Source organism: Mesoplodon mirus (genome assembly GCF_964341445.2).
Source record: "Mesoplodon mirus genome assembly, chromosome: 3".
Lineage (NCBI taxonomy): Eukaryota > Metazoa > Chordata > Mammalia > Artiodactyla > Ziphiidae > Mesoplodon > Mesoplodon mirus.
This window is the reverse complement of record NC_138978.1, coordinates 69,840,786-69,862,110: the sequence shown is the minus strand read 5'-3', so window position 1 is coordinate 69,862,110 and position 21,325 is coordinate 69,840,786. Positions and strand designations below refer to the sequence as shown.

The window sequence follows — 21,325 nt, the reverse complement described above, 5'->3', positions numbered from 1 at the left end:
GTTTATGGCCTTTGGTCATTGCTTTTTCTTGGGTTTCTTTCAATGACATTTAATCCTTTTCTCCCAGAACAATCCTAAGGGGCAAGCAGTCCATTAATGCATTCACAAAAAGTAGGCATTCATTTCAGACCTAAAATAAATTAGTCATCACACATGGAACTCATGTGCTTTGTCTCTGCAAATACATCTCTTTTGTGGGATTTTCACAACTAAGAACGTGTGCCTGAACTGGTGTCTGCCTTCCCCTAGTCAGATGGTGGTAGCCACCAAAGGTAGATGATCTCATTTGCTAGCTTATGTCTAGGGAAGGCAGACTCCTAAACACAACTCAGAGGCAGAATAAATACCTGGCACTCTTCACTTCTCTAAAAGATTGTGTGTTTATTTGTTGTTTTAACGTGCATGTAACTTCACAAGATTTCTGACAAGTGCTCAATAGGCCTCTAAGTTAGCACATCCCTGTGTTTCTACTAGGAATAAGTAGAACAACAACAAAAAATATGGTCTTAATAGGGCAGAAACTGGCATAGGTACATTTGGTTGCAGCGTTCATTGCTTTCAGGTCAAATATTTTTCAGCATAATAATACTGAGAAACAAAACCAAGATGAAACTCTATTGTAATTAATACAAGCTACTGTGACATAACCCCAAAATCAAATTTCAGTGGTTTAAAACATAATAAAGATTTATGTCTTGTTCAAATCACATCACAGTTTCATGTGAGTTGATGGGGGACTCTTTCCATGCAGTGTTTCAGGGACCCAGCATGCTTCCACCTATGGCTCTACTACCCCTGAGCTTTTCCACTGCATCTTCTGAATCCAATCACTGGACAAGGGAGGAGACAAAATGTGGAGGATCATGCAAGAGGATTTCAGAAGTCAGGTTTTGAGGTGTCATATGTTATTCCCACCAAACTCCACTGGCTAGAATTCAACCCCATGGCCCTACCCAACAACAGGGAAGAGTGAGAAGTACAATTTCAGCCATGCGCTCAGGAGGAAAAGGAACAGGGGCTTGATGAACACATAGCATTGTCTTTGCCTATCACTAATTTGGGTTATTTGGGAAATAGTCCAGCCTGAATTAATGAAATTCATTCATTTACTCATTCAGTTATTCATTTCAAGCATAAGCAGTAGATTTAACTATTTACCAAATGTTTTCAGCACAGAAAGGATCAGACTTTACTATAAAAGCCTCAGATGTTTTCCTTCTCCCTTCCTGTGTCTTAGATCCACCAGTGGCACCCACAGATACTACCTAGCCCAGCAAGTAACTGATCGAATAGTGCAAACAGAAAATTCATGACCAAGAAAGTGGCCCTTATTTCACTAGACTAATGAGCTTCCTTATAACGAACCTGAAACATTTCATGATTAATCCCCAAAGAATGTGCACTTTTTATCATGCACCTGCATTACAAAATGGTCTCAAAAAAAAAAAAAAAACCCTCTTCTCATGGAAATCACTTTTCTTCCCAGAAAAAAATCAAATTGTTGAATTTCTTCAATACTGCATAGTAGATGTGAAATAAGTCCTGATGTTTCCTAAATTTTTAAAGGTCCAGGGTGGATAATCAAATCCTCTCCCTCATTACCAAAATTGCCCATTAATACTATATACAAGGATAGCTGGTTTTTTGGGGGGTTTTGGGTTTTTTTGCGGTACGCGGGCCTCCCACTGTTATGGCCTCTCCCATTGCAGAGCACAGGCTCCGGACGCGCAGGCTCAGCGGCCATGGCTCACGGGCTCAGCCGCTCCGTGGCATGTGAGATCTTCCCGGACCGGGGCACGAACCCGTGTCCCCTGCATCGGCAGGCGGGCTCTCAACCACTGCGCCACCAGGGAAGCCCCAAGGATAGCTGTTTTTTCCCAAGAAAAATTCCTCTTCATGATCCAGCACTTCTTTAAGTCTGGTGAATTTAAACTCTGAACAGTCAGGAAGTATTTTTCAAATGACCGAAAAGAGAACCTGCCAAAATAAAGCTCTTGATTAAAAGTCAACATGATTACTGTAAGCACAGGCTGGGGGCCCCAGCCTGCCAAGCCCTTAGAGAATGCAGCTTATGGGACAAATAGAGTCCAGAAAACACCAGTTTAATTTTAACAAAATGAGATTGTCTGGAAGCATTTCGCTATATTTAACACAGGGGAGCAGTTTCCAAAAATGAGGCTTAGATTTTTGGAAATAACAATTAGGACCCCATCTAAGGGGCAAGATCCAAAGTGTAATTATTGCTAAATGGAGTGTTTTTCTGAGGGTGGAAATAAAGTCTTTAACTTGGCTGCATGAGCCCAAATGGACAAAAAAGGTATCTCTGAAATGTTGTTCTTTTAATATCTACTGGATATGTTTAAATGAGAAAGTCTAGCAAGTGTGGGTCGTTATAGAGTGAATTGTGTCCATTCAAAGTTCATATGTTGAAATCCTAACCCCACTGTGACTGTATTTGTAGGTGAGGCATTTAATTAAAATTAAAAGAGGTCATACAGGTGAGACCCTAATCCAATAGGACTGATGTCCTTATAGAGACACCACAAATGCACACACAGAGAAAAGGCCATCTGAGGACACTGGGAGAAGGCAGCCATCTGCAAGTCAAAGAGAGTTCTCACCAGAAACCAACACTGCTGGCATCTTGATCTTAGACTTCCAGCCTCCAGAACTGTGAGAAATAAACTTCTGTTGTTTAATCCACACAGTCTGTGGTATTTTGTTAGGGAACCCTAGCACACTAATACAAGGATGAATACAGAAAGCCTCAGGCCACGTTAGAACAGGTGTCCAGGCGAACAGATAACAAATTCAGTTCCATATAGATAAGGTCCAAGTCACAGATTCAGAACAAAGGGTAACATCAAGAAATGTCTGCTAAATGGAAGCGTACTATCCCTTCAGCATACTAGTCAGAGGAAGGATATTTATGGTTCACATGAGGAAAAAAATGAAAAACCTAAGGTACGTGCAGCTCTCAGATGCAACTACAGTGTGGCAAAGCCTGCCAAGTCACTACATTGTTGACATCTAGAAAATGCAGCCCTGAACCCAAGTGGGGCTGCTCCAGGCATTGATCAAAGTAGGTGGAAAATGGAAGCCAGGTGGTTGAAGGCCCCTGGGGACAAGCTCAGGGGGGGCAGCAATTCTCTAAGGAGAGTAGGACTCAGCAGGCAAGGGTGACCAAGGGGCTACACAGGCTGAAATCGGATCTGTAGCTCTTACTGCAAGTCCCCCACTGAGTATACCGAATAACCAATGGAACATAAAAATCATCCTGGGCATGAAAAATGCTAGCACAGGCCAAGTGGTTCTTTACCAACTTTTAAACAATTTGTTTTGGTCCCTAATGACTTCCTTCATCTTGGGAGACTTCAAGATTCCAGGCAAGTAAGCAGATCTTTGCTCCCCACAAGAAACACCACAACCTCTTCTTCCAGCTTCTCCCCTAAAGATACCTTGCTAAGTTAAAGCAGACAGGCTGCCAGCCCACGTGACACCCTCATGTGTATTAGGAAAAGGGTCCTCCCTTGGGGATGCAGCCTTGCATCTGGCAAGGGAAGCACAGGCTGGCAGACAGCCCCCATTTGGGCCCTTGGGCTGGCATGCTTGAGCAGGAAGCAATCTGCACCACTATATGAGATGCTCTGATGTAAAAGACAGAGTTTTTGAAGCTCATGAGCCACTGTGCTCACAACAATAAAAAGTCCATTCTTTTATCCCAGCACAAGCTCAATGGCTGCAAGAAGCACTCCAAGTGCAACCGACATAGGGTAGAAACAGCCATCATAATGGGCACAACATCACAAACTTAGCCTCAAGAAAGTGCAACTTAGCAATTTACCAAGTGAACGTTACTGTATCAGCCCAGCAAATTCTAAGACATCTTTGAAAATAGGAGAATAAAATAATAAAAGGCCTGAGAAAGCACCAACATATATGCAAAATGAGCCACTAAACACAAAAGCTTTGAGAAGTACAAAAGATAAATTCATCTCTAAAGATGATGCATGGAAGGTTTCTGGAGACCAAAGAAACTCAACACTAGGACAAGAAGAATGAAAGAAAACACCAAAGAGAGAGATAAAGAGAGAGAGAAGCCCCTTAAAATCCTTATCAGCACTAATTGTCCAGAGAAATGTGGGGGGAGAAAAGCCTATAGAATACAGGCAAACCCACTGGAAGAGAACATTTAACATGAAAATCATTTATGATGTATATTTCTCCAGGTACAGTGTGACTGGAAAATGGTAGAGGCAGATGTTTAAAAAAAGGGAAACCAACAATTACTTCAGAAACCCCATCATCATAACAGAAAGAGAATCCTGTTATGTACAACAGGGCCACTCAGATCCTAATCGAAGACGAAAGTCAGAGACAGGTACAGTGACTCACCCTACCTTTCCCAAGCCCACCCTCAGCCTTTGAGGTCTGACTCAATGGCTTGGCACTAAAAAGTCCCCTAGTGCTTCCCTCAGAAAGTATTAGACTGAAAGCCCTAGGATTTCATCCACAGTGGCAATTCCAATGCTCTGGAAGGCAGAGGCACATGGAGTCTCCATTCTCCTTCCAGTAGGTTGTGACCAACCAGATTCTAATCCTTTCACAGTCTAATTCCCCACCAAACGTTGGGTTGTAATCCTGAGTTTCTGTTGCTCAAGCAGGCATGAAATAATAATGGCTAAATTTGTATGATACCTGCTATAATCTAGAGTTTGCATCCCCACCAAAATTCATATACTGAAATCTTAACCCCCAAAGGTGATGGTATTAGGAGGTGGGGCCTTTGGGAGGTGCTTAAGTCATGAGGGTGGAGCCCCCACAAATGGGATTAGTGCCCTTATAAAAGAGGGTCCAGAAAGATTCCTTCCCCTTCCACCATGTGAGGATACAGTGAGAAGTCTGCCATCCAGAAGAGGGCCCTCATCTAACCATACTGGCACCCTGATCTTGGACTTCTAGCCTCCGAAACTGTGAGAAATAAAATTTTGTTGTTTATAAGTCATCCAGTCTGTATGGTATTTTGTTATAGCAGACCAAACAGATTAAGACAATACCTTATCATTTGCAAAACACTTTGATATAGAAAAATCAGTGTCTTAGTGATTGTCAGGACACCCTGTAAGATGCAGCACCATCCCAATAGCCTCCCATATCCCTTGAGCCTAGAGGTGCTCCCTCTAGGGAGCCAAAGTCAGTTCTCAGGAGGACTGGCCCAGAGAAAAGGTCCCAGCAAGTCCTGAGATAGGGTAAGAGCTATGTGGGTGGAGAGTCTTGGGGTCCTAGGTTCCTGTGGTGCCGAAGGGGTGGTGCAGTTTCCAGGCAATCCATCTCCTTGTCCGTTGGGACTCATCACTCCATGGGTGGGAGCAGCTGAAACCAAACACTAAAGTGGGGTCCTCTGAAGCACAGGGACAGGGCTCAGGGCCCAGTTCCTCTTGCCCAGGTCTAAGGACAGTACAGCTTCCTCATGAAGTAGGTTCCAAGGTCATTTTATATGATAGGTACATTGGAGCATCCAAGGAGAAAATTTAACAGCCAGTAAAGAATTTGGACTGTGGAGAATCAACACTGGAGAGGAGATAAATTTAACATCCATCCTTTAGCATCAGTTTGAAATGGGGGCAGGTAACCACCCTTACTGTGTAGTCTCCCAAATGGTGCTAAACACCATAAGTGCAAGGAGCTGAAGGAGCAGACAGCCAGGCACCAGGGAGAGAAGCACAGGCTCTGGAGCAAGACTGCCAGAGTTCAAATCCCACCTTATCACTCTCTGGACAGCTGAGGACTTGGGTTCATAATTTATAAAATGGGGCTAACACCTACCTCACAGAACTATTAGGAGAATTAAATGAGATTAATCGTGTAAGATATTCAGCACAGTGACTCAAATACAAGGAGGAAAAAGCTTGTTGTTGCTAGTTACCACTGAAATGACAGAAAGAGGAACCAGAAGTCAAAAATATTAGATTGACAACCCCCTCTTTTTTTTTTTTTTTTTTTGCGGTACGCGGGCCTCTCACTGTTGTGGCCTCTCCCGTTGCAGAGGACAGGCTCCGGATGCGCAGGCTCAGCAGCCATGGCTCATGGACCCAGACGCTCCGCGGCATGTGGGATCCTCCCGGACCGGGGCACGAACCCGCGTCCCCTGCATCGGCAGGCGGACTCTCAACCACTGCACCACCAGGGAAGCCCCCCCCCCCGCTCTTAATATGAGGTGTAAACTACTTGAGGCTTCCTTCTTTGGGAGTTCTTAAGAAATGTCAATGACATGAAAAATAAAAAACATATTGCTTCCTCAAGGAAAGCAACCATTACCCCATGATATATTGTCTAATGCTGCTAATTTAGGGGAATGAAAAGTACTAAATCTTTCATATAAAGAAAGACAGGTTAACCTGGGCAAGGTGAATGGAGTTGTTTTGTAGGAAGTAACCCTTTAACTGTGAGTTTAGTGGCCCAGTAGAAATACCTTTACTGCTACGATTACCATTAATAACCATCACCACCTACTGAATGCCTTCTAAGTGCCAGTTACTTTGCTAGCTGTGAGAATTAGTGCTACTCTTTACACATCTCTGAAAGCTACAGATGTATTTAGTTTTGCTCAGAAATATTGAGTCACCTGTCTAAAGCCCTACAACTGAAGACTGGCAGGGTCAGGATTCAAATCCAGAAATAACTCCAATGACCATACTCCTAGTTCTACCACCCCCACTGCCTTCCACAGCCTAGAGGAAAATTAAAAGCCACCAGCCCTCAGCTATCTCAGGCTGACAACAGATGAAGCATGATTATATTCATGCTAAAAGGTGGTATTTTTTTCTGTGCTGCTCCCCTCACTTGAAAGGACTCCTTCACCAGGGCTTCATAGAACTTCATCATGTAAGACCTCACAGGATTTTCTTATGGTCTCATTTTTCTGTTTCCTGAAATATAAGCTTCTAGGGTCAAAAGACCATGTCTCACATTTCGTTATATTTTCTCAGTAGCTAGAACAAAGCCATAACATGAAAGGAGCTCAAGAAACACTATTTGAATAAATGAATGATGTCTTAAAGAGAGAAACAATGTAAGAACCAAATTGGGGGAATGTAATGGCACTGGTTATGGTGAGAAACATACAGGCAACTTCATTCAATTCCAAGATGGAAAATAATACAGACATTTCCTGTTTGGGGAATCCATGGTCTAATCTCTTAACATCCCTAGTGCTTAATCTGTCAGTCACCACACACAGATTAAGTACTTACTGCCAGGTATTCATTATCAATTCTTTGAAGCATAAAATCAGCAGCATCGGCTAATATAGCTGTGGAAATGCTTTTGGTTTCTTTGGGAGGAAAAAAATATATGTACTTTCAATGTCTCAATCCATTGTAGATTTCCCTCCTCCTTGACAACAGAAAAGTAGTAGCAGCAAGGGCCCCATTCACAAATGCACTTATTTCCCTCAGAGGATGCCAGATGGGACCAAACAAGATGCTCTTTTGAAAGGGGGCTCAGATATCCAGCTGGCACATCACCAGGATCTCTCTCTCCACATCTTTATCTACCACTTTTTTGGCCCTGAGGTCAGTCTTCTGCAGGGCATGATGACTTGGGGACCAACCTGTGATTTGGAGAACACTGAGCAGTCAGGGAGGTAGGCGGGGAGGTGTAATAGACTATCCACCATTAAGAAGGCAAAGGGAGACCCTGGACGAGTGAATGTACAACAAGCCCTTTCTTCTAAAGCAGTCATTTCCACAATGTTGACATGTCAGAGCATTTGAAAGGCATGGAGCTCTTCACTCAGGTAGAACACCACGGAAATGCTGATATACTACACTTACAATAATCGCATAAGTGTTTTTGGCCGATCAGATCCAAGCTGGCCCATCCTTCACTTAGCACACATTTAGTGAGTCGTGATTCTGTGCCAAGCATTGTGCTAGGGGATTCGGAAAATGAAGAAAAGGAAGAGATCTTGCCTGCCCTCAAGGGCCCCACAGCCCCCAAAACAAATGATGGAAGTAACAACAGTAGTGGGAAAAGTACAGAATTGCTAACATTTACTGAGTGCTCGCCATGTGCCCAGCATTGTCCTAAGCGCATTTACATATACCAATTCATCTAAGCCTATGTAAGAACCCTATGAGGTAAGGTACAATATAATATAAAATTCCAAGGCTATTGGCATTCTGATGGAGTGCTGTGGAAATCCAAAGAAATCTCCAGTGCCACCTCACTCAATTTTCTTAAGAAACTATCAGTAGCAGTTACCAAAGGGCTAAAAGATTATGGCAAAAGAACTTAAATTGAGAAAGTTCTATCAAGTAAATCTCCCCACACCCCATAGAAGAAGACTGCTATTGCCTGATTTTAGCCTTAAAACTCACATCCTGCAATATGGAGTATTCCAAACAGTGCACGTTTGAGAAACATGTTCCTGGATATCCAGGCCAACAACCACTCTCACACACACCCCACCTCCCACCTCCACAGTGGGATAAAAAGGACTCCTTCTACCATCATGGCTCTCCCAGGGAACCCAGCTCCACCCTGCTCTCCTTGACAAACAGACAGCAGACTTTGTTTAGAGACCAGATTAAAGGGGCAGTTCTCAATTCTAAATCTTTCACTCTAGAATTTAGAGTAATTCTGGCAGGTAAGATGATCAAGTTTTAATCTATAATGTAGAATAAATGGTGAAAACATATGATGGAAAAAAAGGATTTCCAAGAATTTCTACACTTCGAAAACAATTTCTGTCTGAATCAACATGCTAAATACAAACCATTTTATCATCAAATATTTACTACTTATGTTTTCTTATCACTCCTTGGCTTTTATTCAATTTTTTTTGTTTTGTTTTTGGTATTCAAACATAGACTTTCTCATACTTTTCCTCAACAGTTTCACATGTAAATCACCCTTTTCTCTCATTTGACTGTATCCTCTGGAGGGTAAGGCCCATCCTCTTGGTTCGAAACCCTCAATGTGTGTCACAATCACCTGGGGAGCCTGTAAAACTTACCAACCCCCCCTCCCTGACCTTAATCCCCAGAGGTTTTATTTAATTGATACTGGGTAGTTTTTTAGAGCTCTCCCTAGCTCTGATCTATTTCTCACATGTGGCTACACACTGAAATCACCTGGGGAGCTTTACAAACTAGTGATGCCTAGGTCCATATCCAGAGACTCTGACTTGACTGATATGAGTTCTACCTTCGTTGATCTGAGTGCAGCCTCCATTGATCTGAGCGTGTCCTTCATTGAGCTAAGTGCCCCCTACATTGATGGGAGCACTACCTTCATTGATCTGAGTGTGTCCTTCATTGACTTGAGTGTGTCATTTATTTATCTGAGTGCTGCCTCCATTGACCTGAGTGAAGCTTTCATTGATCTGAGTTTCACCTGGGTCCCCAAAATTTTCTTAAGTGCTCCAGGTGACTCTACTTTGAAGCTGAGACTGAGAACAACCTTACATTTCTTTGGCACCTATCCTAAGACTGAGCACAGCACTTGCACATGGCTGACAGCCATTAAGTTGTCTTCAATATATAATAACAATTTCGTTTAAAATTTTCTAAACTCTGATTCTACAACTTCCCACAAATTAATCAGAAACAATAAAGTTTAATTATACGTTAAAAGTTACCATACTTGGAACCCTATAAAACTGCAGACCTGATTATCTCAGGAAGTATTTCCTTCCTTGACAGACAATTACTTCACAATTAAGATGAACTGAAGAACTTTCAGATCTCCCTATTTAACACCAACAGTCCAAAGGCCACATCAATATACACCTAATAAATCAGTATTTCGAAAATGCAATGGGCTAAGGCCACATATAGATGACTTGCCTACATTTTTTAAAGACTCTAGGCAGATTTTTCACTGAAAAAAATTCATCTTGACATCTAAGACTTAACTGATTTCATCAGCATAAAATAGGCAGTCTCTGATTGCAGACACTTCATTCCTGTCATTTGATGTTGTCTAAGTATCACCCCTACTTCCCTTTCCAACAACTCACCAACACATCCATGTGTTCCCACGCAGAGCTTCAACAGAGGCAGGACTGGAAGAGGATGGGGTAGAAGGACTTGCAGTAGAGGTCGGGGTGCTCTTCACCTCCGTCTGAGGCTCAGCTTTCAGAAAACAGAATTTAGGGCTTCACGCATGTATGTATCCCCTCCACAACCTTGCAGAGACCTTACACAAAGGTTTACAATAAATACGTGTGCTGGGGGCTTCCCTGGTGGCACAGTGGTTGAGAGTCCGCCTTCCGATGCAGGGGACACGGGTTCGTGCCCCGGTCCTGGAAGATCCCACCTGCCGCGGAGCGGCTGGGCCCGTAAGCCATTGCCGCTGAGCCTGCGCGTCCGGAGCCTGTGCTCCGCAGCAGGAGACGCCACAACAGTGAGAGGCCTGCGTACCACAAAAATAAATAAATAAATAAATAAATACTTGTGCTTAATTTCTTTAAAGCCTTGGAGTTAATTGTATATGTATGTATATATGTACACACACAGACACACCCAATCTGACCAAATATACTTAAAGGACCCCCTTAGAAACATCTATTAACAGTTTTCCCCTGCTCACTGGGTTAAACTCAAAGGTATGTGCAATGGCTTTGTCTCTCCATGTGTTATCCTTCTGCTGTAGCCAGAAAATTCCCCTGATTTGCCCTCTGTGCCCTTCACAGTCATCTCTGACATCTAACCACTTTAGCCAGAAGAAGTGCTGAGTCAGTTAATTACTTTTGCTTTAATGGGGATTCCATTATTTTACCAAGTCAATGCTCCCAGAGCTTTGGATAGTTAAATTTTACTAATGCATTTGCCAGTATATTTTGCACATGCCAAATGCTATGTACATGGGGGATATTAGTAATTATAAACTAGAAATTGCCACTCTGAATCCAAGGACAGATTCATGCCCTATTGCAGGTCTTCCTGTTAGAATCCCAAATGATACTATCTAAGGCACTTCTTTGTTTTTTGGGGGTTTTTTTTGCGGTACACGGGCCTCTCACTGTTGTGGTCTCTCCCGTTGCGTAGCACAGGCTCCGGACGCGCAGGCTCAGAGGCCATGGCTCACGGGCCCAGCCGCTCTGCAGCCTGTGGGATCTTCCCGGGCCAGGGCACAAACCCATGTCCCCTGCATCGGCAGGCGGACTCTCAACCAGTGCACCACCAGGGAAGCCCTCTAAGGCACTTCTTTACCTCCTTCCTGCTGAGGCCTCTGATTCTCCACATCTCACCCCACATTTTACCTTTCTTTTCCCTCTTATTTTTATTTGTAATTAGCAGATCCATTGAAATATAGTTTATTCTTTGTAGTCTTCCTTTTTTGAACAGCTATTTTCTCCCTACCACCTACCTCCTAAGCAGAAAAGTTATTATTTTTTCCTACACACAAGAGAACTACAAACAATTATCATCAGTGCCAACTAGCCATATAGACACTTATAAATTGTTTCCTTCTCAATGATGAATTCTCTTTCCCTTTCAGATTCTCAGTCTGAAAGGATTTAATAATCTGCGTCTTTTTTTTCCTTTTTTTTTTTTTTCTTTTTTGCTCACTGTCACATTTTCAAAGGTCACTCTAGCTGGGGTAGAGTAGGAGAAGCCTGAAAACTCAAGTGTAGATGACATTTTAATGGCACTTTCCATGGCCCTGAGGCATCTGGGCCTCAAAATATTTGTTTTTATTAATTACAATAGCAAATAACATTGTCTAAGTACTCACTGTATGCCAGCACTGAGCATTTTATGCACATTATTACTTTTTCATCCTAACAACCTTACATATTATTAACCCCATTTTAAAAGGTGCCATCAATTTTCACCTGGACTTCGACATCATCTCCTTTCTCGTCTCCCCACATTCATGTTCTCAACACTGCAGACAATGGTAAAGTGATTTGTCTTGAAACATTAAAGAGATCACATCATTGCCTCCCACTCCACTGTACTTCCTTCTCCTTATGTCTCTCCTTAGGAACATTAATGCTCTCCCACTGCCCTTTGAGTAAAGGACAAAATCCTTATCATGACTCTGTACTGGCGCTACCTGTCCATCCAGTTTCATTTCATGACCTCCATCTCACTGGTTCTCAGTACGACAGCTAAACTGTTCCCAGCATGCTCCAGGCTCCCTCCTCAGAGCCTCTACTCAGTCTCACTCCTCCTTTACCCACTCATTCTCTGCCTTTTGCTCAAGAGTCACTCAGGGAAACCTTACTTGACCTCCCAAAGTTCACATGCCCTTTTGTAGCACCAGGCCCTTCTCTTCCGTACTACTTAGTTAGCACTGTTGGAATTCAACAACTTTGACTAATGCCTGCAAGCTCTAGACTGATGGCCCTCAGAGTGTGGTTCTGGGACCAGTAGCATCAGCATCCCCTGGGAACATGTTAGAAATGAAACTTCGGGGCTCCCACCTGGGAGGCACTAAATCAGAAATCTGGAAGCATAATGCAGTTATCTGTGTTAAACTCTGCAGGTGATTTTGATGCTTGCTAAAATTTTAGATGCAATGTAGACTGTAAGCTACAAGGGGAAATTTTGAATCATCATGGTGTTGTACCATATTTGATGAATGAATGAATGAATGAATGAAGATGAAAAACCTAAGACTCTGAAAGGTTAAATAACTTGTCCAAAATCAAAGATCCAGCAAGTAATAGAATCAAGGATATGACTCTTTATCGCTATGTTTGCCTCTATTTCTTTTCATTCCAAGAAAAACCAAGAAATACTGCTCATTCATATTTACACTGAATAATACTTGGACCAGCCTCTCAAATTCCCCTTTCCCTTATACATTTTTCCGTATACCCTCACTTACATAAACACTGATGACAGGATGTTAACTTATAAATACACAGTAAAATTACTGAGAAGTTTCTAAGAACCTTACTTTGGGATTCTAAAGGCTGTAACCAGGATGAGATGAAGTGAAATTTAAAAAGTCACTATGAGAAAGTTTCTTTAAATGAACATAACTGAATTTATAAAATAGCAATATGCTACATAAAGACCAATTGATGTCAATAAATAATTTGGAAATTACACAATAATGGAAGCGGATATTCAAAACTTTCACCTATCTAAAACATTTATATGTGACATCTAAAATTTCCCAATCTATTATAATTAGAAGTCAATTATCAGTTTTCCTTATACCTTTACACATGCATACTCATGGACACGCACACACACCACACTATTCTAACAACCTAATTAGTAGCTAACCATATTTAGGTAAGCACAACTATTGGTTTTTCATCTCTCATTATAATGATTTCAAATCACAAAACTTTAAAATTTTGTTTTTATAGTAATAAAAATGCATATAAAGTTAAACTCAATCTTACTGTCACCACTTTAAAAAATTTAAGGTAAAACAAGTGAAAGTTTCCTCTTCTGCTGTCAACCTCACTTTCCAGAAGTAATCACTTTTAACTCTTTAGGGGCTATCTATCACAAAATCTTTCTAAACATACCAAGACATATCTATCTCCACATACAAATGCACATGTCTACATACAAATATATGTTTATATACAGTATATAAACCCACACTTATTCAGTTTTTGGATAATAAAAAAGGAACACAATAGATACGCTGGGATACAATTTGTTTTTGCATTACTGTGTTATGGACAGAGGAACTTTGTAAGGATATTATTATTAATCTTCAAATGTCAAAGATGCAACAGCAGTCTTCTTCCCAATCATTAAAAACACTGGGTGATCAGAGGGCCCCAGTTAGGCTGGGCTCTCAAAGCATGTATTTCAGGGGACAAAGAGGAATAGGACCAGAAAATGAGAAACAAAGTCTCCTGGGAAAAGACTTGGGAACAACCTTTCACTCCAAGGTTACTTTCGGTCACCACAGTACTGCTCCTAACCCCCACTGAGACACTGCACTCTCTTTTCCTTGTCTACACATCAAGCTTTAAAAGGCTTGGATTCCTAGACCTGGAAGCAGCCATTGCTTACACACACACACACACACACACACACACACATCCTTCCTTTGTTTTAAGAATCTGGTTTCAAACTTATGTGTGTGGTATTACATTTCCTATACTCATTGTTATATTTTTCAGAAAATATCAATAACATTTAAACCAAAGACTAGCTCAACTTAAAGCTATCAAACAATATTCACTTCATAAAAGAGCTTGTTTTAGGATATAAACAAAGCATGATAACAAGCATCCAATCAGAAAATAGAAATCTAGGCAATGTAGCCTATTTCATTGCTCCCATATGCAGGAAACCATGAGCTGGCTTAAGCACACAGGGTGATTTATTAGAAGGATTCAGGGGTCTGTGAGAGACCTCCAAAGGCATAGATGAGCTGGATCTTGGGAACATACTGGAACTGGGGACTGAGGTGCTCCAGAGAAACCTGGGAGTTCTTCCTCTCTGTTGCTTGTCTCTGCTCCTCTCCCTTCCTTCTTCCATGTCTGTAGACCTGATTTCTCAATTTCCCTATTTACATGGCAGAAAATGTCCACACCCGAAGACATGCTGGAAATCTGGTAGAACCAATTACAAAGTCCCAGATGCAGGGGCTGATTAGCATAGCTTAGTATTGAAACCCAACTGTGGTCCAATCAGTCACTGCTATAAAGTTGTATATACAAAAATGGTTTCTCCCATAGTCACCATGTGGAGTTGGGCAGGTGGAATTACCAGGAAAGAGGACACTGCACTAAGTTTGGGAGATAACCCGCTAGAAATTTACTACAAATTTTATTTTGCCCAACCACAGTTTTCCATTTGAATACACAAACAAGCTCTCATTTAATCAAGAATCTTAACTCTCCCAGTTGGGATGGCTGTAAATTTCAACTCCCCAACTCCTTCCGGACAAATGGGACACATAAATTAGAAAAACAAAGATTGCCAGACCAGAAAATGTAAAGCTTCTAAGGGTTTTAATTCAAATATGAGCTACCAAGTGCATTCCATGTTATGCAGAAAAAGTTATGAAGCATCTTATTTTAATTAAGAGAGCCGTGAAACTATTGATGAAATTTTTAAGCATGAAATCCAAGTACACAGCACAGAATTTCCTTCAAGTCAAATTAGCATATGGCCACAGGACCCAACTCTGAAATAGTCATGATAAACCACACCCAATTAGAATGCACTGGATCTTAGTTTCATGTAAATAATACATTATACCTTCAAAAGTCAGGTATCTGGAGCACATACCACTCAGGGAAAAAAACTCATACAGTATTGTACAATGCTGATCCTGGAGACTTGGTTATATGGCATCGTAACACTTCAGTGATAGCTACACAATCTCTAAGGTTATTACTTTTTCATCAAAAGTGGCTTTTATAAAAGAGAAACACAGTTCTGCTACTCATCAACTCAAAAGAGATTTTTCTTTACGGAAGCGGCAAGCAACCTCTGGATGGGGAGATGTGTCTACATTACAAAGCCCACTACATGATTCAGCAGTCTGGGCCAGCATCAATCCTGGAGAGGCACAGCATCTGTCTTCCACTCTAGATTTATTGATTCAGAGCTTCCGTTTGGGTTGTATCAAGAGTAAATGTGGCCGTCTCCGTAACCGGTCACACCCTTCTATCTCTTGGAGTTTCCAGTCACTGTAGAATGACCCTAATGAACATCTGGCACCACATGAAACTTAAATCCATTGAAGGAAAGACAGAACCTTAAGCCACGGACACAAAGCTAGCTCCTCTTCACAGAACTGAGCTCTTCTAAACTTCCCTGGCACTGCCACATCCTGGTTTTCCTCCTCCGTATCAGCCCCTCTTACTCTTACCAGGACCTACCCTGAGTGTCCTGCTCTTCACATTCAATGCATTCTCCCTCAGTCTCACCTAGAGTTTCAACTTTCACATAGTTATTGGTTCTGATCCATCTCAGTTCCAGAACCAAAACTCCGCCTACAGATGAAAATCTCCTCTTGGCTCTCACAAGGTACCTCAATTTCGACATATCTAAATCCATGCCCTCCTCTCCTGATCCTCCCAAAGAAATCTGTTCCTCCTCCTGCGCTCCCTTTATCAGGCAATAGCACCACCATCTTTTTTCAGGGACCAAGCAGAATCCTGGTGACAGCCTTGATTCCTCTCTTTCCCTCGCCATTCGTGTCTAATTAGTCACCAAAGCCTGTCAATGCTATCACCTAAATATATCTCAAGTCCATACACTTCTCTCCATCCCTATAGCCACTACCTTAGATCAAATGGCTGGTAGTTTCCACTCAAATTGCCTCAACAATACGTTTCCATGTCTCCGGTCTTATCAACTCCCAACCTTTCTCCACGCCGCTATCACAGTGCTTGGCCAAAGGTATAAATCTGTTCATGTCACTCACCGGAATAAAACCTGGCAACTGCCCTCCACTGCCCTTAAAGACAAAACTCTGTAACGGTGGTTCTCAACCAGTGGCAATTTTACCTCCCACCCTCAAGGGACACTTGGCAATGTCTGGAGACATTTTTGGTTGGCACACCTGGCAACGGGGGCGGGGAGGGGGGTGACGCGGGTTGGCAGAGACCAGGGATGTGGCCACACACCCTATAATGCACAGGACAACCCCCAGCCCCGCCCCAACAAAGAATTATCTGGCCCCAAAGGTCAACAGTGCTGAGATTAAGAAACCCAAAAGGCATAGAGAGCTCTGCCTAACCTTCCTACCTTCTGGTGATTTACTACATTCTACACCACCACCACACCCCACCGGACCTAACATCAACAAACCAGCCAAATTAAACTTTTTCTCCAAGACACTGTGATCTCACTCTCCTCTAGGTCTTCCTGCACACTATTTATTCAGCCTGGAATACTATCCGTGTGGTTTTCCTGCTTTCTTTACCTGACTAATTCATAGCCTCCTTCAAGGTTTCGGCTCTGATATCACATACACTGAGAACACGTCCCTGCCCCATGAATTAGGTGCCCCCTCAGCCCAATCAGCTCCCTGTCCTTCCCTGTTTCATAACTGCCTGTTGGCTTATCGGTGACCCACACTGGTCCATTCCTATCTTGCCTTTTGTTTCGTTCTCAGCATCTAGCACAAAGCTTTTCACATGGCTGGCACTTGCATATTTATTAAAAGAATTATGATTTGAAATCAGCATCACTGGTAATCATCAAACTACCAACACTCTTCATTTAGCACATCTTCATCAGCAGCCTTAAAAGCAGCAGCCTTGTCTATACTTCAAAGACCCAAAAGAAAGTAAGCTTTGGCAAGTTCAGAAAAGTGGCAAAGATGCCCTGTGATATTAGTCAAGGTACTTAGAATTGTTGAAAACCATGCTGGTGAGTAAGACTGTTGGCATCAGGTGCATTTTTGGAACCCAGCCATCTGATCTAGCTTTAATAACAATGAGGCATGGCAAAACAGCTTGTTAAAAAAAAGTAAATACTAAATCAGTTAACTGTCCCAGAGGTAAAACCACACACACACACACAGACTCACACACACACACACACACAGAAAATTTCAGTTCTTGGACAAAGTTAAATGAAAAAACCAAATGAAACAGGAAGAATAAGTAGACATTACTTTTCATCCAAGGATATCAACTAAAAGGCAATGGCTTGCTGAGTAACCTGGAAAAAAAAAAAGGATGCCAAATGAACTCCTCTGACTCAGAGTTTCAGGGAGCATGCTATCCAGAAGAGCAGACCTCGATCTCAGAAATCCCTAATCAGAAACTCCAGAGGTGGTGACTGGCGATCCGTGTTTTAACGAGCCCTGCATGGCATTCTGCTGCCTACTGAAGTTTGAGAACAGCTTCCTAATTCATCCTATAACTAGGGCCCAACTCCATTTTCACAACAACAGCACTTACGTAGGCCCTACTATGTACCAGACCCCGTTCTAAGATGTTTATACATTAATTCACACCATAATAATATTACATTCCCATTTTACAGATGAGGAAACAGATGAACAGTATCATTCTGTCCCTATGAATTACAGAAACTTCTGGTTTTCCTTGAAGACCAACTACCACAGAATCTGAGCTTCTGAGCTTTAGGACTCTTTGTTAAAACCTTTCTCCCTCTTACCAACCTCATTTAAGGGTTGTCCCTGTCATCCATACCACACTTATTTCAGAGTTGCTAATCCTTGAACTTTATTAGGCAATTTAATGATTAGGGCAGAATCCCATCTAGCAACTACAAGGGTACGCCTGCTAATCCTTGAACTTTATACTCAAACCAAGTGCATGCCTGTGCCTGGCTTCCCTTGGGGAACTCACTCCCACAAGACAATTCCTCTAGCCCAGCAGTTCTCAAATTGTAGTCCACTTGAGGGTGGGAAGGTCCCTGAGACCTCATTAGGGGACTACAAGGGCAAAACTGTTTTTATAATAATACTAAGATGTATTTGCCTTTTTTGCTTTGTTGACATTGCCACCAAAGATACAAAAGCAATGGTAGTAGGTAAAAGTGTTAGTGCCTTAGCATGAATTAAGACAGTGGCACCAAACTGCAATGGTAGTCATTGTGTTCCTCAAGGCCATGCACTTGCTATAAAGTAAATTGTGGTTTCAGTTAAGAGGGTTTTTAATGGACCAGTAAGAATTATTAATTTTATTAAACCTTGAGTATACTTCCTTTTAATATTCTATGTGATGAAATGGGGAAAATGCATAAAGCACCTCTATACACGTAAATATAATTGTTGTTACAAGGAAAAGCACTTGTCTAACTGCTTGAGTCACGAGCTCAACTAGTTGCTTTTTTCCTTGAACACAATTTTTATTTGAAAGGAAAACTAACAAAGTATGATTATTTAGACTCGGGCATTTGGCAGATCTTTTCTTGAAAAAATGAAGGAAGTGATCCTACCACTTCAAGAAAAACAACGAACAGTATTTGATGCCAATGATAAAAATTTAGTTTTCAAATGAAAATTAGGATTTTATAAAACTTATATCTACCACCATGAGTCTGACAGCTTCCCAGTTCTTAAAGACTTTTCTGATAAGATATTTGAGAGGAGATATTAAGGAATGTAATGCTACTGTGTAATAAAATGTGTCAACATTTGTAAGATCTTCATTAACTCAGTGAACCAATATTTTCAAATGACCGGTGCAAGATGTGACAAAATCATGCATGGGTAAAAAGTCCACTCAAAGTGCAAGCTAGACAATGGATTTTAATGTAACAGTATATGAAAAGTTCATTGATCCAGTTTCAGATTTCACACTGAAACTAACTTTTAAGAAATCACCACTTGGGGCTTCCCTGGTGGCACAGCGGTTGAGAGTCCTCCTGCCGATGCAGGGGACACGGGTTCGTGCCCCGGTCTGGAAGCATCCCGCATGCCGCGGAGCGGCTGGGCCCGTGAGCCATGGCCGCTGAGCCTGCACGTCCGGAGCCTGTGCTCCGCAACGGGAGAGGCCACAACAGTGGGAGGCCCGCGTACCGAAAAAAAAAAAAAAAAAAAAAAATCACCACTTAGAGTTTTGTTATAGTACCAAAGCAAAATGTCCCTAATTATCAGAAAAGGCTTTTCAAATACTCCTCCCTTTTCCAACTACATATCTGTGTAAAGTTGAATTTTCTTCATCTACTTCAACCAACACAACTTATTGAAACAGACTGAATGCAGAAGATATGAGAATCCAGCTGTCTTCTATTAAGGCAGACATTAGAGAGATCTACAAAAAATTTTTTGTTTGTTTTTTTTTTTTTTTTTTTTTGCAGTACACGGGCCTCTCCCTGTTGTGGCCTCTCCCGTTGCGGAGCACAGGCTCCGGACGCGCAGGCTCAGCAGCCATGGCTCACGGGCCCAGCCGCTCCACGGCATATGGGATCTTCCTGGACTGGGGCACGAACCCGTGTCCCCTGCATCGGCAGGCGGACTCTCAACCACTGCGCTACCAGGGAAGCCCTACAAAAACTTTTTTTAATGCTACCATTCTCACTAATTTTTTTGAAAGTATAATTATGTCTCATAAATATATATTATCTGTGCTAACATGTAATGAGTTTATTATTACTTTTAAATGAATTAATAAATAGTTTTAATCTTCCCAGTTTTAGTTGCTAATACCATAAATATCAATAGATGTAACTCACATAAACAAAAGGTTTTTAAGATTCTCAGTGCTTTTTAAGAGAATAACAAGGTCCTAAGACACAAAATTTGGGAAGCACAGCTTTAGTCTATAAAACCCTCTTCTTCCTTGCATATAGTTCCTTAAGATCCTACTCAGTATCTCCAATTACTTCTCTTCCAAAAGTCTTCCCTGGTTTATACCTAACCAACTCTAATCACACCTTTATTCTGTAATCCTTCACTGTATATGTAACATAGTTCAGATCTTTATACCCTTAGAAGCCCAGTTGAGTACACAAGACCTGTGACTTCAACCCAGCTAGTTCACTTACTAGTGTAACCTTGAAAAAGCTCCTTGTTCTCAGCCTCAGTATCTTTATTTATAATGAAGAGATAATCGTAGTGCCTACTTCATTAAAGGCTGTATTTGGAGTAGGGAAGTCATTAAAGTTAAGTGAAATCATAAATGTGAGTCCCTGATCTGATGCGATTAGGGTCCTTAGAGGAAGAGACAGCAGAGAACTAGTTCTTTCTCTGTCATGTGAGGATGACAGTGAGAAGGTGGCTGTCTGCAAGCCAGAACGAGAGTTCTAACTAGAAACCAAATCAGCCAGACCTTATCTTGAACTTCTAACCTCCAAAATGGTGAGAAGATAAATTTCTGTTGTTTAAGCTACCTAACCTATGGTATATTGTTATGGCAGCCCGAGCAGACTAAAACAAAGGATTAATCAGATAAGAAGGGTAAAGCATTTAGCACAGTTTCTGGTATATGGTAAACACAATAAATATTTTCTGCTATTACTATTATTATTAATTCGATGAATATTTATTTAGTATCTACTCCAATTTCCAAGTCTCCTGCCATCATGGAGCTTATAGTCTGGGGGCGGTAGTGGAAGGTGGGAGAAGGGGGGAGACCAAGTTTAAACAAATAATTATTCAAAACACATATAACTATAGTTATGTTAAATGTTGTGAAGGAAGTCAAGGGTGTTAAGCGAAGATATAAAAGAGACATCTAATGTAGACTGGAAGGGAAGTAGACATTTAGGAAGGCATCTTTTAGAAAATGACATTTATGATTTCACCAAAGGATGAAGAGAAGTCTTCCAAGTCTAGACCCCTAAAGAGAAGAGGCCTTTGTGGACCTTGCACAGCATGGGAGAATCTCGTTTGATTATTAGATATTTTTTTCTATCTAATTTAAGCTACATTCAGTAGCACAAAGGCTTGTTTC

General features: G+C 41.6%; 1 protein-coding gene across 2 annotated transcripts in view; it reads right to left on the bottom strand.

Annotated features, from left to right (window-relative positions):
- The window catches only part of ST6GALNAC3 (ST6 N-acetylgalactosaminide alpha-2,6-sialyltransferase 3), a 581,164-nt gene that overhangs the window by 446,607 nt on the left and 113,232 nt on the right, over positions 1–21,325 (bottom strand). The window contains exon 1 of one of the 2 annotated variants that reach the window (XM_082612776.1): positions 10,025–10,136. The exons of the other annotated variant lie outside the window; for it this stretch is intronic. Within the exon in view, the coding sequence (XP_082468902.1) occupies positions 10,025–10,036 (12 nt within the window). The 5' untranslated portion in view covers positions 10,037–10,136. Of the gene's footprint in view, positions 1–10,024; positions 10,137–21,325 lie in introns of those variants that run through there. 2 annotated transcript variants of the gene reach the window in all.